The 24271-nt window shown below is 45.1% G+C and overlaps 1 protein-coding gene across 2 annotated transcripts in view; it reads left to right on the top strand.

The window, feature by feature from the left end:
• Positions 1 to 24271, top strand: part of LOC148474916 (uncharacterized) — a 38022-nt gene that overhangs the window by 1766 nt on the left and 11985 nt on the right. For both annotated transcript variants that reach the window (XM_088457986.1, XM_088457985.1), the window contains exons 2-6: positions 8606 to 8765; positions 11025 to 11183; positions 12100 to 12178; positions 12296 to 12393; positions 12554 to 12761. In XM_088457986.1, coding sequence (XP_088314112.1) covers positions 8688 to 8765; positions 11025 to 11183; positions 12100 to 12178; positions 12296 to 12393; positions 12554 to 12761 — 622 coding nt within the window. In that variant the 5' untranslated portion in view covers positions 8606 to 8687. The remainder of the gene's footprint in view (positions 1 to 8605; positions 8766 to 11024; positions 11184 to 12099; positions 12179 to 12295; positions 12394 to 12553; positions 12762 to 24271) is intronic.

The raw sequence follows: 24271 nt of genomic DNA, 5'->3' as shown, positions 1-24271 counted from the left end.
TGGTGTCCTCTTATTATTCTTATTATACAGAGGGAGCAGCCTTTGGTGTCCTGTTATTATTCTTATTATACAGAGGGAGCAGCCTGTGGTGTCCTGTTATTATTATTATACAGGGGGAGCAGCCTGTGGTGTCCTGTTATTGTTATTATACAGGGGGAGCAGCCTGTGGTGTCCTATTATTGTTATTATACAGGGGGAGCAGCCTGTGGTGTCCTGTTATTATTATTATACAGGGGGAGCAGCCTGTGGTGTCCTATTATTTTTATTATACAGGGGGAGCAGCCTGTGGTGTCCTGTTATTATCGTACAGGCAGAGCAGCTTGTGGTGTCCTGTTGTTATTATTGTTATACAGGGAGAGTAACCTGTGTTGTCCTGTTATTATTATTATACAGGGGGAGCAGCCTGTGGTGTCCTGTTGTTATTATTATACAAGCGGAGCGGCCTGTGGCGTCCTGTTATTATTATTATACAGGGGGAGCAGCCTGTGGTGTCCTGTTATTATTATTATACAGGGGGAGCAGCCTGTAGTGTCCTGTTATTGTTATTATACAGGGGGAGCAGCCTGTGGTGTCCTGTTATTATTCCTATTATACAGAGGGAGCAGCCTGTGGTGTCCTGTTATTATTATTATACAGGGGAGCAGCCTGTGGTGTCCTGTTATTATTATTGTACAGGGGGAGCAGCCTGTGGTGTCCTATTATTGTTATTATACAGGGGGAGCAGCCTGTGATGTACTGTTATTATTATTATACAGGGGGAGAAGCCTGTGGTGTCCTGTTATTGTTGTTATTATACAGGGGGAGCAGCCTGTGGTGTCCTGTTATTATTGTTATTATACAGGGGGAGCAGCCTGTGGTGTCCTGTTATTATTAGTATACAGAGGGAGCAGCCTGTGTTCTCTTGTTGTTATTATTATTATACAGTTAGAGCAGCCTGTGGTGTACTGTTATTGTCATTATAAAGGGGGAGCAGCCTGTGGTGTCCTGTTATTATTCTTATTATACAGAGGGAGCAGCCTTTGGTGTTTGTTATTCTTATTATACAGAGGAAGCAGCCTGTGGTGTCCTGTTATTATTATTATACAGGGTTGGAGCAGCCTGTGATGTCCTGTTACTATTATTATACAGGGGGAGCAGCCTGTGGTGTCCTGTTATTATTATTATTATTATACAGAGGGAGCAGCCTGTGGTGTCCTGTTATTATTATTATACAGGGGGAGCAGCCTGTGGTGTCCTGTTATTATTATTATTATACAGAGGGAGCAGCCTGTGGTATCCTAGTATTATTATTATTAATATTTGTGGGGGGAGCAGCCTGTGGTGTCCTTTTGTTTTTATACAGGAGGAGTGGTCTGTGGTGTCCTGTTATTATCATACAGGGGGAGCAGCTTGTGGTGTCCTGTTGTTATTATTGTTATACAGGGTGAGCGGCCTGTGTTGTCCTGTTATTATTATTGTATATGGGGAGCGGCCTTTGGTGTCCTGTTATTATTATTATTATTCTACAGGGGGAGCAGCCTGTGGTGTCCTCTTATTATTAAATATTGGGAGCAGCCTGTGGTGTCCTGTTATTATTATTATACAAGCGGAGCGGCCTGTGGCATGCTATTTTTATTATTATACAGGGGGAGCAGCCTGTTATGTCCTTTTATTATACAGGGAGATCAGCTAGTGATGTCCTGTTATTATTATACAGGGGAGCAGCCTGTGGTGTCCTGTTATTATTATTGTATAGGGGGAGCAGCCTGTTGTGTCCTGTTATTATTACTATTACACAGGGGGAGCAGCCTGTGGAGTCCTGTTATTATTATTGTACAGGGTGAGCAGCTAGTGATGGCTTGTTATTATACTGGGGTAACAGCCTGTGGTGTCCTGTAATTTTTTTTTAATTGTGTGTTTTCTTCTTTAGGGTCCATAGGGATGCACAGGGATACCATGGGGTGTAGGTGGTTGGAGCTAACCGGCACCAAATAGTCAAAGCAAAATACCCCGCCCCCAACTAAGGGCAGATCAGTTTGAGTTTGGTGCCAGCAGGAAGCCGGTCGCACCTTTAGACAAGGGGACTGCAGTAGGCAGCCCCAATCTTTATTTTTATTATTTCTTAGGTTTTTTTTGTTTTTCTTTAAGAGCAAGCAGCACTGGGCGTCCTAATGTACGCCTGTGCAGCCGCTTCAACAACCTCTGAAGATGCCGCAAAACCAGTGAGCGGTCCGTTGATTATGGAGGGTGCCAGCGGGGCTTAACTAGCCGCTCCACTGGAACCAAGGGCTGCAGCCGGATAAACGGAGAGACAATGTAAGGCGATTCCCCGCAGTCCTTACCTCCGGCTATGGGGACTAGCTGGAGGACGCTGCAGTGGGGTGTCCGGTTCGACCGCACCCCCACTAAATCACAAGGCATCTACAAGTCTGGCACCGGGGACTGTTTGTTGAGGCCTTCGGCCCTGGCGATTGATGCAGCACTGTGGAGGTAGGCTCTCCCCCAGTAGCTCCTCCCCCAGCTTAGAGTGCGATCCCTCAAAAGAGGTTTCCCGCCTCGGAGCTGTTCCTCCTCCTCACCCTCCTCCAACTGTGAGACGGTATCCGGTCTATAGATGTACAGTAAAAAGGTAGACAATGTCTAGATAGACACCAGATGTTAGACAGGCAATAAATCGACAGAGACAATAGGTCGACATGGACAAAAGGTGGACACCCTGAAGGTCGGCAGGTAAGATTGTCGACAGGGTCAAAAGGTCGACATGCAAATGGTCGCCACATGATTTATTTGGTTTTTTTAGGGTTAGGCACCTAGTGGTGGGTTAGGGTTAGGTACTAAAAGGGACAGTTAGGGTCAGGCACCTATCCTGACGGTTAGGGTTAGGCACCAGGAGAACGGAGAACATGTGTTGACCATTTTCATGTCGACATTTTGACGCTGTCGACAATTTGTACCTGTTAACCTTCTTAACCTTCAGACAATAGGTCGATAGGGACAAAAGGTCGACAGGGACAATAGGTCGACACACTACCTTTAGTGTGTCGACCTATTGTCCCTGTCGACCTTTTGTCCCTATCGATCTATTGCCTGTCTAACATCTGGTGTCTATCTAGACATTGTCTACCTTTTTACTGTAGATCTATCAATCCATAACCCTGTGAGCCATTGTGTACAGCATTGCTGGAGCTACAAGTCTCAGGAGAATCAGGTCTGGTCTCCCTGTATACCTCTCCCTGGAGCCAGGTTATACACCACTCAATCCTACCAGCCGATTTAGGCTTTAGTAGTTGATTTAGTGCCCAATGCAAGTATATTTATTTACATGCATTGTATGTGACTTGTGCTAGCTCTGCTGTTGTGATAGACTGTCTTAAACTTTCTGACTGTCAGTTATATCTATCCCTGCTGCTCTTTCTAAACCCTCATATACCAGGTGTGTAGGGGTTCATTATTACTTCACATTTACCTGTATTTGTGAAGGGTGTCACATTGCATTACTAGCTTTGCACTGATTGCGTGTTGCTGGCTGGTTATTACTATGTCTGCGGCCCCTGTGCTGGTTGCTTGCAGATCCTGTTCAGCCGGCTCGTCCCCTCAGGATTTTGCACAGGATGGTCTGTGTGCTAATTGTTACATACCACCTCTCCAGCCCACCTTACCAGCCCCAGTCCAGGAGCCACCTCGGATGTCCTCCTTAACTACGGTTATGACACAGTTAGTGGACCGCTTATCAGCCCTCACGCAGCCTCCCACCATGAGATACCCATAGCTGTTACAGCCTACTATGGCCCGTATTCAATTAGTTTCGCGTACGCGATAAAGTTTTGCATGCTGGACTTTTCACCTACATCGCGTATTTTAGCCGCGGAAACTTATCGTGCATCAATGTAGTAGTGCCCGATTAGCCGTAATACAACTGTTCGCACAATTGCCAGTAATTAGCGTATTTGCACAAGTGGTGAAGAATGGCATAAAGCGGTATCTTCGGGAGAAAATAAGTAGTCCAGTCAAATTTGGGGTACCTGAAAATAGGCACTAGCATATTTTAATGTCTCTAAAGTGCTGTTTTAATAATTGCTAATTTCCACCCTCATAAAATCACCTGCAATCCCAAAAACACTTGACCCCTTCTTAGAGCATCCCCAGAACCTTATTTCGCTAGTTTGCAAACTTGTCCCCCACTTTGTGCTTTTTCGCCCAAATTTAAAATACTATTTTGGGGCGTTCCTCACTTTTTTTTAGGAATTTGTTGACGCAGTTATCCTTTGGGGGGCTGTCCCAAGGGTGCTGAGAGGTTTCCCCACCTTTGCACCCCTAAATAAAAATGTTGCACTTGTTTTCTCCTGCTTTTCAGAGGCGAATCTTTTTCGCCTATTACATTACATTGCGTTTCCGCGAACGCGAAAAGCGGATGGAATTGAATACGGAGATGAGTTTCCGCCTGGCGAAAAGTCACAATCAGCGATACTTTTTCACGAATTTCGGCTTTCCGCTTCTTATTGAATACCGGCTTATGTCGGTACCCCCTATGCATCTTCCTTGGATGGATGTTTTTGCCCACTCAGTTCAGAATATGGGTCAAACGTCTGTCGCCTATCAGCAAATGTTACAGGCGGACAGACCGATAGCCGCCAAAGCACATAGGCGGACTGTATCATCCTCTCAGTCCACCCAGCTTTCGGATTCTGAGGAGGCAGATGATGCACAAGGTTCTCTCCCCGGGTCGCTCTCATTCGCGGAGGACCATAAGTGAGGGCGTTAAATCGATCCTGAACATAGAGGATGATGAACCGGCCCCTAAGCCTAAAACCCAGATGTTTAAACATTAAAAAGGCTGAATTCCTTCAATCAGACCAGCTCACTGAGCTCATGGGAGAAGCTTGGGGTGTTCCTGGCAAACGGTTCCAGGTCCCAAGAAGACTAGCGTCTTTTTACCCTCTTCCTACTGGTGAGTGTACTAAGTGGGAAGTCCCTCCCACTGATTTGCATGTGGCATGCTTATTCAGAAGCTCTACGCTGCCTTTACCGTCTACATCCTCCCTTAAGGATGCCACAGATAGAAAACTGGAAACTTGTCTCAAGTCAGTCTACTCGCTTTCTGACGCTATTACTAGGCCAGGTATGGCCGCGGCCTGGGTAGCTAATGGTATTGAAGGTAGGACAGAGGCACTGGAAGAGAGCTTGCCATTAGACGCTACCAGGGTACAACTGGCATACATCTCCCACATTCAGAAAGTGGCCTCTTATTTGGGAGAAGCTGCATTGGATACTGGACTCCTTGCCTCTAAGGCATCTGCAACCTCGGTAGTCGCCCGCTGGGTCCTTTGGCTACAGTCTTGGAAAGTGGACATGGAATCCAAGAAGGCCCTCGAAACATCGCACTTCTCTGGAGACATGCTGTTCGGCGCAGAGTTGGACAAAATCGTGGCTACCGTGGCAGCCTCAAATCTACCTTTCTGCCATCAGCAGCTGCCCCTAAGCCTAGACCATCTTCCTTTCGGTCCTTTTGCCCCCAGGGTAGAACAAAAGAACAGTCCTTTCCCAGGCAGTCTAGTTCTCACAAGACCACCAAGCTGCGATCCAAGCAGTCTTGGTCGGCCAGACATCCAGCTTCCAAATCTGATGACAAACTCTCTGCCTGATGGGGCGGGCCTCCTCTTGGGGGATCCCAGGGTGGGACGCCAACTTCTTCAATTTGCCGACTCTTGCCGTCAAACAACTGCTGACGCCTGGGCCTGAGAAGTGGTCTGTCAGGGGTACACTCTCACCTTCCTGAGGCATTCTCCACAGCAATTATTTTGTACAGGTCCCCCATCAAGGCCCTGGTCCTCCAGGAAGCCATTCATTCCCTGCTACATTCAAGTGTGATAATACCGGTTCCTTCGGCTTAGCGAGGAACAGGTTTTTATTCCACTCTTTTTTTGGTTCAGAAGCCAACAAATTCATCCGAGTGCCCAAGTTCCGCATGGAAACTCTACAATCAATTGTCCTGGCATTGGAGCCTGGGGATTTCATGGTTTCTCTGGACATTCAGGATGCATACCTGCATGTGCCTATTACTCCAACCCACCAACAGTTCCTATGGTTTGCTGTCCTGCAGCAACATTACCAGTTTCGGGCGCTGCCCTTTGGTCTGTCAACAGCCCCTCGGGTCTTTACCAAAATAATGGCAGTTACTGCGGCCCACCGCAAGCGCCAGGGAGTCAGAATCCTGTCATACCCAGACAACCTCTTAATCTAGGCACATTCACCGGCTGGGTTATAACGCCATCTACAGTTGACAATGGACTGCCTACAAACACACGGCTGGCTCGTCAATTGGAAAAAGTCCTCTCTCTCTCCGACACAGTGGATGGTACATCTGGGGGCACTCCTGGATCTTTCTGCCAGTGAACAAAGTTTTGGCACTGCACTTGCGTGTGCGCAACTTGCTCTGCAATCGAAGGGTATCCATTCACTCAGCAATGCAGGTCCTGGGGTCCATGGTATCCACCATGGACCTGGTGGAATACGCCCAGTTGCACTCCAGGCCCCTTCAACAACTGATTCTCTTCCAGTGGAATAGGCAGTATCATCTGATCCAGTCCCAGATGATCCTCCTCTCTTGAGAGGTTCGGCTTTCCCTCTGATGGTGGCTACAGACATCCCATCTGGACAAGGGTAGCCCCTTCTGGATTCCAAATTGGGAGCTTCTCACTACAGATGCCAGCCTTCATGGATGGGGCGCGGTAACCGGTCATCATACCTTTCAAGGATAGTGCACAACCCAGGAAAGTCGCCCATAAGCATTCTGGAGCTTTGAGCAGTGTACAGAGCGCTCATTCTGGCGTGAGATCTTCGGGATAGGCCGATCCAAATCCAGTCCGACAACGTGACTGCTGTAGCCTACCTCAACCATTAAGGAGGCACGCGAAGTCGGGCAGCCATGCGGGAAGTAGCACACATTCTGGTCTGGGCCGAACATCATCTCCCGGCAATCTCAGCAGTGTTCATTCTCGGAGTCCTCAAATGGGAAGCGGACTTCCTAAGCCTTCAGGATGTACATGCCAGAGAATGAGCGCTGCACCCGGATGTCAACTACTGATGAACAAATGGGGCCTACCAGACGTGGACCTCATGGCCTCACGTCGCAACCACAGGTACCCAGGTACGGATCCAGGACCAGAGACCCCTCAGCAGCCTTCATGGATGCTCTGGGAGTGAGGTGGGACTTTAGTCATGCATACTTCTTTCCTCCGATCTCCCTCCTCCAGAGGGTTCTCTGAAAATTCAACCAAAAGGCGGCATGGTGATACTGATAGCTCCATCCTGGCCAAGGTGCCATTGGTTCACCGACCTACGGAGTCTCTCCATAGACACTCCTTTTCCACATCCTCTATGGCCGGATCTTTTAGCGCAAGTTCCTTGCCTGCACCCGGACCTACCTCATCTGTCTTCGACAGTTTGGCTCTTGAGTCATCCCTCTGAAAGGCCAAGGGTTTCTCTTACTCTGTGGTCCAGACGATGCTCAGGGCAAGTAAGCCTTCCTCAGCCTGCATCTATTACAGAGTTTGGCACTCTTACTTTCAATGGTGTTTCCCCAGAGACTATGGACCTTATTCAGAGGCGGCCATACGGTCTACGACCGCACGGCCGCCTCGATGTTTTACCGACAGCGCCGGTCGTAGCGGGTCTCTTTCCAAAGGGGGCGAGCTGTCGATGTTGATTGACAGCTCGCCCCGTTTGGAAGGCGGGCCGGGGGGGTGGCAGCCCAAACGGAGGCATTCACTAGTGATGTCAGTGGAGAGCTTCCGGCTCTGACAGAGCCAGAAGCTCTCCCGGGCTTACGACAAGTGAGACCCTACCCTAGGGTCTCATCGTAAGCCCCGATGGTCGCGATGGTCAATGACCATCGCGACCATCACCCGAGCGGTCGTTAGAGCTGTAACGACCGCAACAGAGGCGGGCGGTCAGGATGCAAGTGGCCGCCCAGTTTCTGAGCGACCGCTTGCATCCTCCGACCGCCTCTGAATGAGGCCCAATTATCCTACGGTTTTTAGGGTTTCCCGGGTGCTTACCTTTCTCCAGGCTGGGTTAGGCCTCCCTTAGAGTTCAGATTTCTGCACGGTCAGTCTGGTTCCAGCGAAGGATCGCTCCCCTCTCTGATGTTAAAATATTCTTTCAGGGTGTTCTACACTTTCAACCTCCCATTGTTCCTTTGGTGGCCCCGTGAGATTTGTCCTTGGTTCTCTGGGCTCTACAGGCCTCTCCATTTGAACTCCAGGACTCAGTAGACCTCAAGTGGCTGACGGTGAAGATGCTCTTTCTCCTCGCTATGTCCTCTGCCCGTATTAAGTATTAACAATTTTCATAAGAGAGTTCTTTTTTTCTTCTACCCTGGAATTACTATGCAGATGTTATCTATGCCAAACCCTACCTGATGTTGGTGACATGTTTAAGGACCCCTGTAGTGTTCTCACTATCACAGTATGAGAGACTGCAACTTTCTCTTTATTGTTAGATACCGGCTGATTAATGCTCAGGTGTTGATTCCTTGTACTAATAGGACTGGTCACGTATTTGATTATATTACATGTGTACAATGTGATGATATTTACATTATTTTAATGATTACACTTATTCCTAGACAATTACGCGGTGTGGATCCAGAGAGTTTTCTTTTATACGTCACGTGATTGTGTGACGTGTCCTGTATAAATCACTGGGAAATGGACACGGATCAGAGTCACACATCTGATAGGATATTACATCTCACCCTGGAGATCATCTACCTGCTGACTGGGGAGGTGAGAGGGCCTGGGCGTGTCACAGTGACATCACTTATATCTATAGTAATAATACAGGGACATGACTGGGGAGGTGAGGGGATCTGGGAGTGTCACAGTGACATCACTTATATCTATAGTAATAATACAGGGACATGGTTGGGGAGGTGAGGGGATCTGGGAGTGTCACAGTGATATCACTTATATCTATAGTAATAATACAGGGACATGACTGGGGAGGTGAGGGGATCTGGTAGTGTCACACTAACATCACTTATATCTATAGTAATAATACAGGGACTTGACTTGGGAGGTGAGAGGGGCTGTGGGTGTCACAGTGACATCACTTATATCTATAATAATAATACAGAGACATGACTGGGGAGGTGAGGGGGTCTGGGAGTGTCACAGTGACATCACTTATATATATAGTAACAATACAGGGACATGTCTGGGAAAGAGGAGGGGGTCTGGTAATGTCACAGTGACATCACTTATATCTATAGTAATAATATAGGGACATGACTGGGGAGGTGAGAGGGTCTGGGAGTGTCACAGTGACATCACTTATATTTATAGTAATAATACAGTGACATGACTGGGGAGGTGAGAGGATCTGAGGGTGTCACAGTGACATCACTTATATCTATAGTAATAATACAGGGACATGACTGGGGAGGTGAGGGGATCTGGGAATGTCATAGTAACATCACTTATATCTATAGTAATAATACAGGGACATGACTGGGGAGGTGAGAGGATCTGGGAGTGTCACAGTGACATCACTTATATCTATAGTAATAATACAGGGACATGACTGGGGAGGTGAGAGGATCTGGGAGTGTCACAGTGACATCACTTATATCTATAGTAATAATACAGGGACATGACTGGGGAGATGAGAGGGTCTGGGAGTGTCAAAGTGACATCACTTATATCTATAGTAATAATACAGGGACATGACTGGGGAGGTGAGGGGATCTGGGAGTGTCACAGTGACATCACTTATACCTATAGTAATAATACAGAGACATGATTGGGGAGGTGAGCGGATCTGGGAGTGTCACAGTGACATCACTTATATCTATAGTAGGGATGTGCAGACTCGGATAGGTTCGAATTTTCCCGCCAAAAATCGGGTCTCAGAAAGAGACAAAACGTCATCTTTCATGGACAAATATCATTTTCCATGGACTTTTGTCCAGGAATGATGATGTTTGTCCATGAAAGATGACGTTTTGCCTCTTTCTGAGACCGGATTTTTGGCGGGAAAAATCAGAACTTGGAGGGAAAATCCAAACCTATCCGAGCCTGCACATCCCTAATCTGTAGTAATAATACAGGGACATGACTGGGGAGGTGAGGGGGTCTGGGAGGCTCTGAACTCTAGGATGCACCCCGGTTGCATATAAAATGGGGGTTGTCCTTATAGATTAGATTTAAGCTGGCCACACATCTAAAGATTATCTGTCCAACCAGCCAACTAGTTGATTGTTTGGAATGAAAATCTGGTAAGGTATACAATCAGCAATTTTCTCCCAAACACTGGAAAATGGACCAAAACTGTTGTTTGAACAAATAGTTTAGATCAAACATTTAACAAACTTAACAAAAGAGAGAAGGTGTCTGCGCTGCTGTTATTACACAAACCACAAATCTAATATATGTGAATACAAAAATTATTTATTAAACATGTAATATGAACTGCAGTTCAAAAAATAATAATTAAAATTGACACACACGCATGGCAATATGATAAATAAGCAATTGGCAGACTTGTAACCAATAAAACAGATCAAATAAACCAATTTGCATTGGTAACTGACTGTGAATAATGTAACCAAATGATCTCAATGTCCAACTTATGCCATTGAGGCAAACCGATATAATGAACGTTGCTTTACTGACTGAATTGTCTATTTTGTGTGAGGGATGATTGCAGGAATCCCTCTGCTGTCAGCTGCAGGTCTTTACAATAGACATTAATTGAACAGTTAGCACACCATATTTTTTCTTTTATTTAACAAACTTGTCTGAACGACCATTTTCACCTGTTTACTGGCATTTAGGAGCAAATTGCTGATCATCAGTTAGTCCAATACGTTACCAGATTTTCATTCCAACCAATCAACAAGTTGGCTGGTTGGATATAAGTTGGTCTAGTGTGTGGCCAGCTTTATAGATTAGACTGTTGTATTTTTCAATTATTTCCTAAAAAGACTAACTCCAAATAGGTGGACTTTTATTTCACTGTTCAGTGTTGTCTTTCTCAATACACAGGATTACACAGTAGTGAAAAAGACATCCGGTGACTATCTGACACCCCCCAGCTGTGGCTCCATCACGGTGCCTTTACCTCACTCACTGATACATGAGAGACACAATGACCAGAAGATCCTGGAACTCACCAACAAGATCATTCAGCTGCTGACTGGAGAGGTGACTGCTGGGAAAGGGACATTATACAGTAACATCAGGGGATGTGTCTGGGTGATGACTGGAGAGGTGACTGCTGGGAATGGGACATTATACAGTAACACCAGGGGATGTGTCTGGGTGGAGACTGGAGAGGTGACTGCTGGGAATGGGACATTATACAGTAACACCAGGGGATGTGTCTGGGTGATGACTGGAGAAGTGACTGCTGGGAATGGGACATTATACAGTAACACCAGGGGATGTGTCTGGGTGGAGACTGGAGAGGTGACTGCTGGGAATGGGACATTATACAGTAACACCAGGGGATGTGTCTGGGTGATGACTGGAGAGGTGACTGCTGGGAATGGGACATTATACAGTAACACCAGGGGATGTGTCTGGGTGGAGACTGGAGAGGTGACTGCTGGGAATGGGACATTATACAGTAACACCAGGGGATGTGTCTGGGTGATGACTGGAGAGGTGACTGCTGGGAATGGGACATTATACAGTAACACCAGGGGATGTGTCTGGGTGGAGACTGGAGAGGTGACTGCTGGGAATGGGACATTATACAGTAACACCAGGGGATGTGTCTGGGTGATGACTGGAGAGGTGACTGCTGGGAACGGGACATTATACAGTAACACCAGGGGATGTGTCTGGGTGATGACTGGAGAGGTGACTGCTGGGAACGGGACATTATACAGTAACACCAGGGGATGTGTCTGGGTGATGACTGGAGAGGTGACTGCTGGGAATGGGACATTATACAGTAACACCAGGGGATGTGTCTGGGTGATGACTGGAGAGGTGACTGCTGGGAATGGGACATTATACAGTAACACCAGGGGATGTGTCTGGGTGATGACTGTATCATTGTGTGTGTCAGGTTCCTATAATGTGTCAGGATGTCACTGTCTATGTCTCCATGCAGGAGGGGGAGTATATAGAGGAACACAAGGGTCTGTACAAGGACGTGATGATGGAGAATCACCGGCCCCTCACATCACTGGGTAAGAGGAGACTGTAATTTATTGTACAGGGGAGAGCAGGTATGGGGACCCACTATTTACACGTCACCTAATAATCATATATATATAATGTACTCAGTCACTGTGTGTCTCTTACAGATGGACCCAGTAACAAAAATACCCCAGAGAGATGTCCTCGTCCTCTTTATTCCCAGGTTTGTACAGAGGAGAATCACAAGACCCCACAGAAACATCAGGTAGATGAGATTTAGGGTCTCACCAATATAATATATTGACTGTCACTATATGATGTGTAGAGCAGCTGTGTGTGTCTTATACGCTGATCTTAATCTGTTTAGTCTCAAGTAAAGACATCAGGCATTAAATAGTTATTTTATTGTTTTGTGGATTATTTAGGGTGAAGGTCTGACTGAAATGAAGGTGGAAGATACAGAGGGAGAAGAAGAGACATATATGACTGACATAAAGGTAGAATTTATAGAGAGAGAAGAAGAGACATATGTGACTGATATGAAGGCAAACGATATAAAGGGAGAAGAAGAGACGTATGTGAGGGGTGATCAGCAGTGTAAGGAGGAGGAAATCTCTACAGACATCAACATAGGTGAGAAATAAACAAGTTTTACAGAAAAGTCACATATTCTCGTTGGTCAGTCACTACAATAATCTACACCCTCCTCTTTCAGTGCAGACTAATGAGGGAAATGCATTTGTCCATTGGGGGAGTCAGGAACCATCAGTCCCTAAGATTCCTCACATCATGTCATTGTGTGTTACCAGCCCAGAGATCTGACCAGTCTCCTCCCCACACTCTCTGGTGTATCTCATACAACAGGAGCCATCAGCCCCATTATACTCCTGCTCTCCCCCTCACATCATGTCACTGTGTGTTACCAGCCCAGAGATCTGACCAGTCTTCTTCCCACACTCTCTAGTGTAACTCATACATCAGGAGCCATCAGCCCCTATTATACTCCTGCTCTCCCCCTCACATCATGTCACTGTGTGTTACCAGCCCAGAGATCTGACTAGTCTCCTCCCCACACTCTCTGGTGTATCTCATACATCAAGAGCCATCAGCCCCTATTATACTCCTGCTCTCCCCCTCACATCATGTCACTGTGTGTTACCAGCCCAGAGATCTGACCAGTCTCCTCCCCACACTCTGATGTATCTCATATATAAGGAGCCATCAGCCCTTATTATAGTCCTGCTCTCCTCCTCACATCATGTCACTGTGTGTTACCAGCCCAGAGGTCTGACCAGTCTCCTCCCCACACTCTCTGGTGTATCTCATACATCAGGAGCCATCAGCCCCTATTATACTCCTGCTCTCCCCCTCACATCATGTCACTGTGTGTTACCAGCCCAGAGATCTGACCAGTCTTCTTCCCACACTCTCTAGTGTAACTCATACATCAGGAGCCATCAGCCCCTATTATACTCCTGCTCTCCCCCTCACATCATGTCACTGTGTGTTACCAGCCCAGAGATCTGACTAGTCTCCTCCCCACACTCTCTGGTGTATCTCATACATCAAGAGCCATCAGCCCCTATTATACTCCTGCTCTCCCCCTCACATCATGTCACTGTGTGTTACCAGCCCAGAGATCTGACCAGTCTCCTCCCCACACTCTGATGTATCTCATATATAAGGAGCCATCAGCCCTTATTATAGTCCTGCTCTCCTCCTCACATCATGTCACTGTGTGTTACCAGCCCAGAGGTCTGACCAGTCTCCTCCCCACACTCTCTGGTGTATCTCATACATCAGGAGCCATCAGCCCCTATTATACTCCTGCTCTCCCCCTCACATCATGTCACTGTGTGTTACCAGCCCAGAGACCTGACCAGTCTCCTCCCCACACTCTCTGGTGTATCTCATACATCAGGAGCCATCAGCCCCTATTATACTCCTGCTCTCCCCCTCACATCATGTCACTGTGTGTTACCAGCCCAAAGACCTGACCAGTCTCCTCCACACACTCTCTGGTGTATCTCATATATAAGGAGCCATCAGCCCCTATTATACTCCTGCTCTCCCCCTCCCTTCATGTCACTGGGTGTTACCAACCCAGAGATCTGACCAGTCTCCTCCCACACTCTCTGGTGTATGTCATACATGAGGAGGCATCAGCCCTTATTATACTCCTGCTCTCCCCCTCACATCATGTCACTGTGTGTTACCAGCCCAGAGATCTGACCAGTCTCCTCCCCACACTCTCTGGTGTATCTCATACATAAGGAGCCATCAGCCCTTATTATACTCCTGCTCTCCCCCTCACATCATGTCACTGTGTGTTACCAGCCCAGATATCTGACCAGTCTCCTCCCTGCACTCTCTGGTGTATCTCATACATCAGGTGCCATCAGACCCTATTATACTTTCTGCTCTTGTTCTCAAATGTGATGTGACCTCATGTGATATAAGCAATGATCCTCCTTGCACACTTATAGTAATATTTGTATATGCAGTAATAATTTCTCTTGGTTTTATATGAGGCAAGCTGCATACTGGCAATACAACTTTGTTATGTAACATATATGCTATGGTGTGTGATTTTTATTATTTATTAAGTTTCTTATATAGCACCAGTATATCCTGTTGCGCTTAAGATCAAAACAGTAATAAAAATTAGACTTTGTAATAACAGAAAGAGAGGTAAGAGGGTCCTGCTCGCAAGCTTACAAACTATAGTGAAATCTGCATTGATACACAAGATAACTGCTTGTCAAACTCGTGCTGGAGCAGAGGCGTGCAGTCCATTGTATTGGTGGTTTTCACTTGGGAACCCCACTAGGGGGGTTACGGCCCCTTTGACTGGGTTTATAATGTGCAGGGCAGGTGAACTCTTGAGGATCTAAGGGCAGGCAGTAAAGAGGGTACCATGCAATTGCGATCTCCTATGTAGCATGAGAGCTCTCTTCGTGTCAGGAGAGCTGCCGAGTCTGTGGCTGGTCAGACCTGCCGCAAAGGCAAGATGGCTGCTCGATGTTTGTTGATGTTAACGAAATTTACGCAGGTAAGTGACGTTGTATGTAAATGAGAAGACAGCAGTGGGCGTCCCAATGCTTCGGGTTATCTTTGGAACTATTAGCATGTTTTTTCAGCTGCGTGCCATGCGAAAACGCAGCTTCAATCGCATTAGCCTCCCTCTCTGAATAAGGATCAGAAGAAAGCCAAAGTTGGAACAAGGAAGTCAATGAGATGAGTCCCAAGGGAGCAGACGTGGAGAAATGTAATTGGGTAGGGGATGTAATTGGGTAGGATAGCTTATGGAGGATATGTGTGTGGGCTGTATAGAGGGGATGTAATCGGGTAGGATAGCTTATGGAGGATATGTGTGTGGGCTGTATAGAGGGGATGTAATTGGGTAGCATAGCTTATGGAGGATATGTGTGTGCTGTATAGAGGGGATGTAATTGGGTAGGAAAGCTTATGGAGGATATGTGTGTGCTGTATATAGGAGATGTAATTGGGTAGGATAGCTTATGGAGAATATGTGTGTGCAGTATATAGGAGATGTAATTGGGTAGGATAGCTTATGGAGGATATGTGTGTGCTGTATAGAGGGGATGTAATTGGGTAGGATAGCTTATGGAGGATATGTGTGTGCTGTATAGAGGGGATGTAATTGGGTAGGATAGCTTATGGAGGATATGTGTGTGCTGTATAGAGGGGATGTAATTGGGTAGGATAGCTTATGGAGGATATGTGTGTGCTGTATAGAGGGGATGTAATTGGGTAGGATAGCTTATGGAGGATATGTGTGTGCTGTATAGAGGGGATGTAATTGGGTAGGATAGCTTATGGAGAATATGTGTGTGCAGTATATTGGAGATGTAATTGGGTAGGATAGCTTATGGAGGATATGTGTGTGCTGTATAGAGGGGATGTAATTGGGTAGGATAGCTTATGGAGGATATGTGTGTGCTGTATAGAGGGGATGTAATCGGGTAGGATAGCTTATGGAGGATATGTGTGGAATGTATAGAGGGGATGTAATTGGGTAGGATAGCTTATGGAGGATATGTGTGGAATGTATAGTGGGGATGTAATTGGGTAGGATAGCTTATGTAGGATATGTGTGTGGGCTGTATAGTGGGGATGTAATTGGGTAGGATAGCTTATGGAGGATATGTGTGTGGGCTGTATAGAGGGGATGTAATTGGGTAGGATAGATTATGGAGGATATGTGTGTGCTGTATAGAGGGGATGTAATTGGGTAGGATAGCTTATGGAGGATATGTGTGGGCTGTATAGAGGGGATGTAATTAGGTAGGATAGCTTATGGAGGATATGTGTGTGCTGTATAGAGGGGATATAATTGGGTAGGATAGATTATGGAGGATATGTGTGGGCTGTATAGAGGGGATGTAATTGGGTAGGATAGCTTATGGAGATTATGTGTGTGCTGTATAGTGGGGATGTAATTGGGTAGGATAGCTTATGGAGGATATGTGTGTGTATGTTGTATAGAGGGGATGTAATTGGGTAGGATAGCTTATGGAGGATATGTGTGTGTATGTTGTATAGAGGGGATGTAATTGGGTAGGATAGCTTCTGGAGGTTATGTGTGTGCTGTATAGAGGGGATGTAATTGGGTAGGATAGCTTATGGAGGATATGTGTGTGCTGTATAGAGGGCATGTAATTGGGTAGGATAGCTTATGGAGGATATGTGTGGGCTGTATAGAGGGGATGTAATTGGGTAGGATAGCTTATGGAGGATATGTGTGGGCTGTATAGAGGAGATGTAATTGGTATAGGATAGCTTATGGAGGATATGTGTGTGCTGTATAGAGGGGATGTAATTGGGTAGGATAGCTTATGGAGGATATGTGTGTGGACTGTATACAGGTGATGTAATTGAGTAGGATAGCTTATGGAGGATATGTGTGTGTATATTGTATAGAGGGGATGTAATTGGGTAGGATAGCTTATGGAGGATATGTGTGTGTATGTTGTATAGTGGGGATGTAATTGGGTAGTATAGCTTATGGAGGATATGTGTGGACTGTATAGAGTAGATGTAATTGGGTAGGATAGCTTATGGAGGATATGTGTGTGCTGTATAGAGGAGATGTAATTGGGTAGGATAGCTTATGGAGGCTATGTGTGTGCTGTACAAAGGAGATATAATTGGGTAGGATAGCTTATGGAGGATATATGTGGTCTTTATAGAGGAGATGTAATTGGGTAGGATAGCTTATGGAGGATATGTGTGTGCTGTATAGAGGGGATGTAATTGGGTAGGATAGCTTATGGAGGATATGTGTGGAATGTATAGTGGGAATGTAATTGGGTAGGATAGCTTATGGAGGATATGTGTGTGGGCTGTATAGAGGGGATGTAATTGGGTAGGATAGCTTATGGAGGATATGTGTGTGGGCTGTATAGAGGGGATATAATTGGGTAGGATAGCTTATGGAGGATATGTGTGTGGGCTGTATAGAGGGGATGTAATTGGGTAGGATAGCTTATGGAGGATATGTGTGTGGGCTGTATAGAGGGGATGTAATTGGGTAGGATAGCTTATGGAGGATATGTGTGTGGGCTGTATAGAGGGGATGTAATTGGGTAGGATAGCTTATGGAGGATATATGTGTGCTGTATAGAGGGGATATAATTGGGTAGGATAGCTTATGGAGATTATGTGTGTGCTGTATAGTGGGGATGTAATTGGGTAGGATAGCTTATGGAGATTATGTGTGGGCTGTATAGAGGGAATGTAATTGGGTAGGATAGCTTATGGAGGATATGTGTGTGGACTGTATAGTGGGGATGTAATTGGGTAGGATAGCTTATGGAGATTATGTGTGGGCTGTATAGAGGGGATGTAATTGGGTAGGATAGCTTATGGAGGATATGTGTGTGTGTGTGTGTTGTATAGAGGGGATGTAATTGGGTAGGATAGCTTATGGAGGATATGTGTGTGTGTGTGTGTGTGTTGTATAGAGTGGATGTAATTGGGTAGGATAGCTTATGGAGGATATGTGTGTGCTGTATAGAGGGGATGTAATTGGGTTGGATAGCTTATGGAGGATATGTGTGTGCTGTATAGTGGGGATGTAATTGGGTAGGATAGCTTATGGAGGATATGTGTGTGGACTGTATAGTGGGGATGTAATTGGGTAGGATAGCTTATGGAGATTATGTGTGGGCTGTATAGAGGGGATGTAATTGGGTAGGATAGCTTATGGAGGATATGTGTGTGTGTGTGTGTTGTATAGAGGGGATGTAATTGGGTAGGATAGCTTATGGAGGATATGTGTGTGCTGTATAGAGGGGATGTAATTGGGTTGGATAGCTTATGGAGGATATGTGTGTGCTGTATAGTGGGGATGTAATTGGGTAGGATAGCTTATGGAGGATATGTGTGTGTGCTATATAGAGGGGATGTAATTGGGTAGGATAGCTTATTGAGGATATGTGTGTGGAGTGTATAGAGGGGATGTAATTGAGTAGGATAGCTAATGGAGGATATGTGTGTGTATGTTGTATAGAGGGGATGTAATTGGGTAGGATAGCTTATGGAGGATATGTGTGTGCTGTATAGAGGGGATGTATTTGGGTAGGATAGCTTATGGAGGATATGTGTGTGGTCTATAGAGGGGATGTAATTGGGTAGGATAGCTTATGGAGGATATGTGTGTGTATGTTGTATAGAGGGGATGTAATTGGGTAGGATAGCTTATGGAGGATATGTGTGTGTATGTTGTATAGAGGGGATGTAATTGGGTAGGATAGCTTATGGAGGATATGTGTGTGCTGTATATAGGAGATGTAATTGGGTAGGATAGCTTGTGGACGATGTGTGTGGGCTGTATAGAGGGGATGTAATTGTGTAGGATAGCTTATGGAGGATATGTGTGTGTTGTATAGTGGGGATGTAATTGGGTAGGATAGCTTATGGAGGATATATCTGTGATCTGTATAGAGGAGATGTAATTGGGTAGGATAGGTTATTTAGAATATGTGTGGTCTGTATAGAGGGGATGTAATTTGTAGGATAGCTTATGGAGGATATGTGTGTGCTGTATATAGGAAATGTAATTGGGTAGGATAGCTTAAGGAGGATATGTGTGTGTATGTTGTATAGAGGGGATGTAATTGGGTAGGATAGCTTATGGAGGATATGTGTGTGCTGTATAGAGGGGATATAATTGTGTAGGATAGATTATGGAGGATATGTGTGGGCTGTATAGAGGGGATGTAATTGGGTAGGATAGCTTATGGAGATTATGTGTGTGCTGTATAGTGGGGATGTAATTGGGTAGGATAGTTTATGGAGATTATGTGTGGGCTGTATAGAGGGGATGTAATTGGGTAGGTTATCTTATGGAGATTATGTGTGGGCTGTATAGAGGGAATGTAATTGGGTAGGATAGCTTATGGAGGATATGTGTGTGTATGTTGTATAGAGGGGATGTAATTGGGTAGGATAGCTTATGGAGGATATGTGTGTGCTGTATAGAGAGGATGTAATTGGGTAGGATAGCTTATGGAGGATATGTGTGTGTATGTTGTATAGAGGGGATGTAATTGGGTAGGATAGCTTATGGAGGATATGTGTGTGTATGTTGTATAGAGGGGATGTAATTGGGTAGGATAGCTTCTGGAGGTTATGTGTGTGCTGTATAGAGGGGATGTAATTGGGTAGGATAGCTTATGGAGGATATGTGTGTGCTGTATAGAGGGCATGTAATTGGGTAGGATAGCTTATGGAGGATATGTGTGGGCTGTATAGAGGGGATATAATTGGGTAGGATAGCTTATGGAGGATATGTGTGGGCTGTATAGAGGAGATGTAATTGGTATAGGATAGCTTATGGAGGATATGTGTGTGCTGTATAGAGGGGATGTAATTGGGTAGGATAGCTTATGGAGGATATGTGTGTGGACTGTATACAGGTGATGTAATTGTGTAGGATAGCTTATGGAGGATATGTGTGTGTATATTGTATAGAGGGGATGTAATTGGGTAGGATAGCTTATGGAGGATATGTGTGTGTATGTTGTATAGTGGGGATGTAATTGGGTAGTATAGCTTATGGAGGATATGAGTGGACTGTATAGAGTAGATGTAATTGGGTAGGATAGCTTATGGAGGATATGTGTGTGCTGTATAGAGGAGATGTAATTGGGTAGGATAGCTTATGGAGGCTATGTGTGTGCTGTACAAAGGAGATATAATTGGGTAGGATAGCTTATGGAGGATATATGTGGTCTTTATAGAGGAGATGTAATTGGGTAGGATAGCTTATGGAGGATATGTGTGTGCTGTATAGAGGGGATGTAATTGGGTAGGATAGCTTATGGAGGATATGTGTGGAATGTATAGTGGGAATGTAATTGGGTAGGATAGCTTATGGAGGATATGTGTGTGGGCTGTATAGAGGGGATGTAATTGGGTAGGATAGCTTATGGAGGATATGTGTGTGGGCTGTATAGAGGGGATATAATTGGGTAGGATAGCTTATGGAGGATATGTGTGTGGGCTGTATAGAGGGGATGTAATTGGGTAGGATAGCTTATGGAGGATATGTGTGTGGGCTGTATAGAGGGGATGTAATTGGGTAGGATAGCTTATGGAGGATATGTGTGTGGGCTGTATAGAGGGGATGTAATTGGGTAGGATAGCTTATGGAGGATATATGTGTGCTGTATAGAGGGGATATAATTGGGTAGGATAGCTTATGGAGATTATGTGTGTGCTGTATAGTGGGGATGTAATTGGGTAGGATAGCTTATGGAGATTATGTGTGGGCTGTATAGAGGGAATGTAATTGGGTGGGATAGCTTATGGAGGATATGTGTGTGGACTGTATAGTGGGGATGTAATTTGGTAGGATAGCTTATGGAGATTATGTGTGGGCTGTATAGAGGGGATGTAATTGGGTAGGATAGCTTATGGAGGATATGTGTGTGTGTGTGTGTTGTATAGAGGGGATGTAATTGGGTAGGATAGCTTATGGAGGATATGTGTGTGCTGTATAGAGGGGATGTAATTGGGTTGGATAGCTTATGGAGGATATGTGTGTGCTGTATAGTGGGGATGTAATTGGGTAGGATAGCTTATGGAGGATATGTGTGTGTGCTATATAGAGGGGATGTAATTGGGTAGGATAGCTTATTGAGGATATGTGTGTGGAGTGTATAGAGGGGATGTAATTGAGTAGGATAGCTAATGGAGGATATGTGTGTGTATGTTGTATAGAGGGGATGTAATTGGGTAGGATAGCTTATGGAGGATATGTGTGTGCTGTATAGAGGGGATGTATTTGGGTAGGATAGCTTATGGAGGATATGTGTGTGGTCTATAGAGGGGATGTAATTGGGTAGGATAGCTTATGGAGGATATGTGTGTGTATGTTGTATAGAGGGGATGTAATTGGGTAGGATAGCTTATGGAGGATATGTGTGTGTATGTTGTATAGAGGGGATGTAATTGGGTAGGATAGCTTATGGAGGATATGTGTGTGCTGTATATAGGAGATGTAATTGGGTAGGATAGCTTGTGGACGATGTGTGTGGGCTGTATAGAGGGGATGTAATTGTGTAGGATAGCTTATGGAGGATATGTGTGTGTTGTATAGTGGGGATGTAATTGGGTAGGATAGCTTATGGAGGATATATCTGTGATCTGTATAGAGGAGATGTAATTGGGTAGGATAGGTTATTTAGAGTATGTGTGGTCTGTATAGAGGGGATGTAATTTGTAGGATAGCTTATGGAGGATATGTGTGTGCTGTATATAGGAAATGTAATTGGGTAGGATAGCTTAAGGAGGATATGTGTGTGTATGTTGTATAGAGGGGATGTAATTGGGTAGGATATCTTATGGAGGATATGTGTGTGCTGTATAGAGGGGATATAATTGGGTAGGATAGATTATGGAGGATATGTGTGGGCTGTATAGAGGGGATGTAATTGGGTAGGATAGCTTATGGAGATTATGTGTGTGCTGTATAGTGGGGATGTAATTGGGTAGGATAGCTTATGGAGATTATGTGTGGGCTGTATAGAGGGGATGTAATTGGGTAGGTTATCTTATGGAGATTATGTGTGGGCTGTATAGAGGGAATGTAATTGGGTAGGATAGCTTATGGAGGATATGTGTGTGTATGTTGTATAGAGGGGATGTAATTGGGTAGGATAGCTTATGGAGGATATGTGTGTGCTGTATAGAGAGGATGTAATTGGGTAGGATAGCTTATGGAGGATATGTGTGTGTATGTTGTATAGAGGGGATGTAATTGGGTAGGATAGCTTATGGAGGATATGTGTGTGTATGTTGTATAGAGGGGATGTAATTGGGTAGGATAGCTTCTGGAGGTTATGTGTGTGCTGTATAGAGGGGATGTAATTGGGTAGGATAGCTTATGGAGGATATGTGTGTGCTGTATAGAGGGCATGTAATTGGGTAGGATAGCTTATGGAGGATATGTGTGGGCTGTATAGAGGGGATATAATTGGGTAGGATAGCTTATGGAGGATATGTGTGGGCTGTATAGAGGAGATGTAATTGGTATAGGATAGCTTATGGAGGATATGTGTGTGCTGTATAGAGGGGATGTAATTGGGTAGGATAGCTTATGGAGGATATGTGTGTGGACTGTATACAGGTGATGTAATTGTGTAGGATAGCTTATGGAGGATATGTGTGTGTATATTGTATAGAGGGGATGTAATTGGGTAGGATAGCTTATGGAGGATATGTGTGTGTATGTTGTATAGTGGGGATGTAATTGGGTAGTATAGCTTATGGAGGATATGTGTGGACTGTATAGAGTAGATGTAATTGGGTAGGATAGCTTATGGAGGATATGTGTGTGCTGTATAGAGGAGATGTAATTGGGTAGGATAGCTTATGGAGGCTATGTGTGTGCTGTACAAAGGAGATATAATTGGGTAGGATAGCTTATGGAGGATATATGTGGTCTTTATAGAGGAGATGTAATTGGGTAGGATAGCTTATGGAGGATATGTGTGTGCTGTATAGAGGGGATGTAATTGGGTAGGATAGCTTATGGAGGATATGTGTGGAATGTATAGTGGGAATGTAATTGGGTAGGATAGCTTATGGAGGATATGTGTGTGGGCTGTATAGAGGGGATGTAATTGGGTAGGATAGCTTATGGAGGATATGTGTGTGGGCTGTATAGAGGGGATATAATTGGGTAGGATAGCTTATGGAGGATATGTGTGTGGGCTGTATAGAGGGGATGTAATTGGGTAGGATAGCTTATGGAGGATATGTGTGTGGGCTGTATAGAGGGGATGTAATTGGGTAGGATAGCTTATGGAGGATATGTGTGTGGGCTGTATAGAGGGGATGTAATTGGGTAGTATAGCTTATGGAGGATATATGTGTGCTGTATAGAGGGGATATAATTGGGTAGGATAGCTTATGGAGATTATGTGTGTGCTGTATAGTGGGGATGTAATTGGGTAGGATAGCTTATGGAGATTATGTGTGGGCTGTATAGAGGGAATGTAATTGGGTGGGATAGCTTATGGAGGATATGTGTGTGGACTGTATAGTGGGGATGTAATTGGGTAGGATAGCTTATGGAGATTATGTGTGGGCTGTATAGAGGGGATGTAATTGGGTAGGATAGCTTATGGAGGATATGTGTGTGTGTGTGTGTTGTATAGAGGGGATGTAATTGGGTAGGATAGCTTATGGAGGATATGTGTGTGTGTGTGTGTGTGTTGTATAGAGGGGATGTAATTGGGTAGGATAGCTTATGGAGGATATGTGTGTGCTGTATAGAGGGGATGTAATTGGGTTGGATAGCTTATGGAGGATATGTGTGTGCTGTATAGTGGGGATGTAATTGGGTAGGATAGCTTATGGAGGATATGTGTGTGGACTGTATAGTGGGGATGTAATTGGGTAGGATAGCTTATGGAGATTATGTGTGGGCTGTATAGAGGGGATGTAATTGGGTAGGATAGCTTATGGAGGATATGTGTGTGTGTGTGTTGTATAGAGGGGATGTAATTGGGTAGGATAGCTTATGGAGGATATGTGTGTGCTGTATAGAGGGGATGTAATTGGGTTGGATAGCTTATGGAGGATATGTGTGTGCTGTATAGTGGGGATGT

Source organism: Taudactylus pleione, unplaced genomic scaffold, assembly GCF_031769625.1.
Source record: "Taudactylus pleione unplaced genomic scaffold, aTauple2 ptg000800l, whole genome shotgun sequence".
Taxonomy (NCBI): Eukaryota; Metazoa; Chordata; class Amphibia; order Anura; family Myobatrachidae; genus Taudactylus; species Taudactylus pleione.
This window is presented reverse-complemented; position numbering and strand designations above follow the sequence as displayed.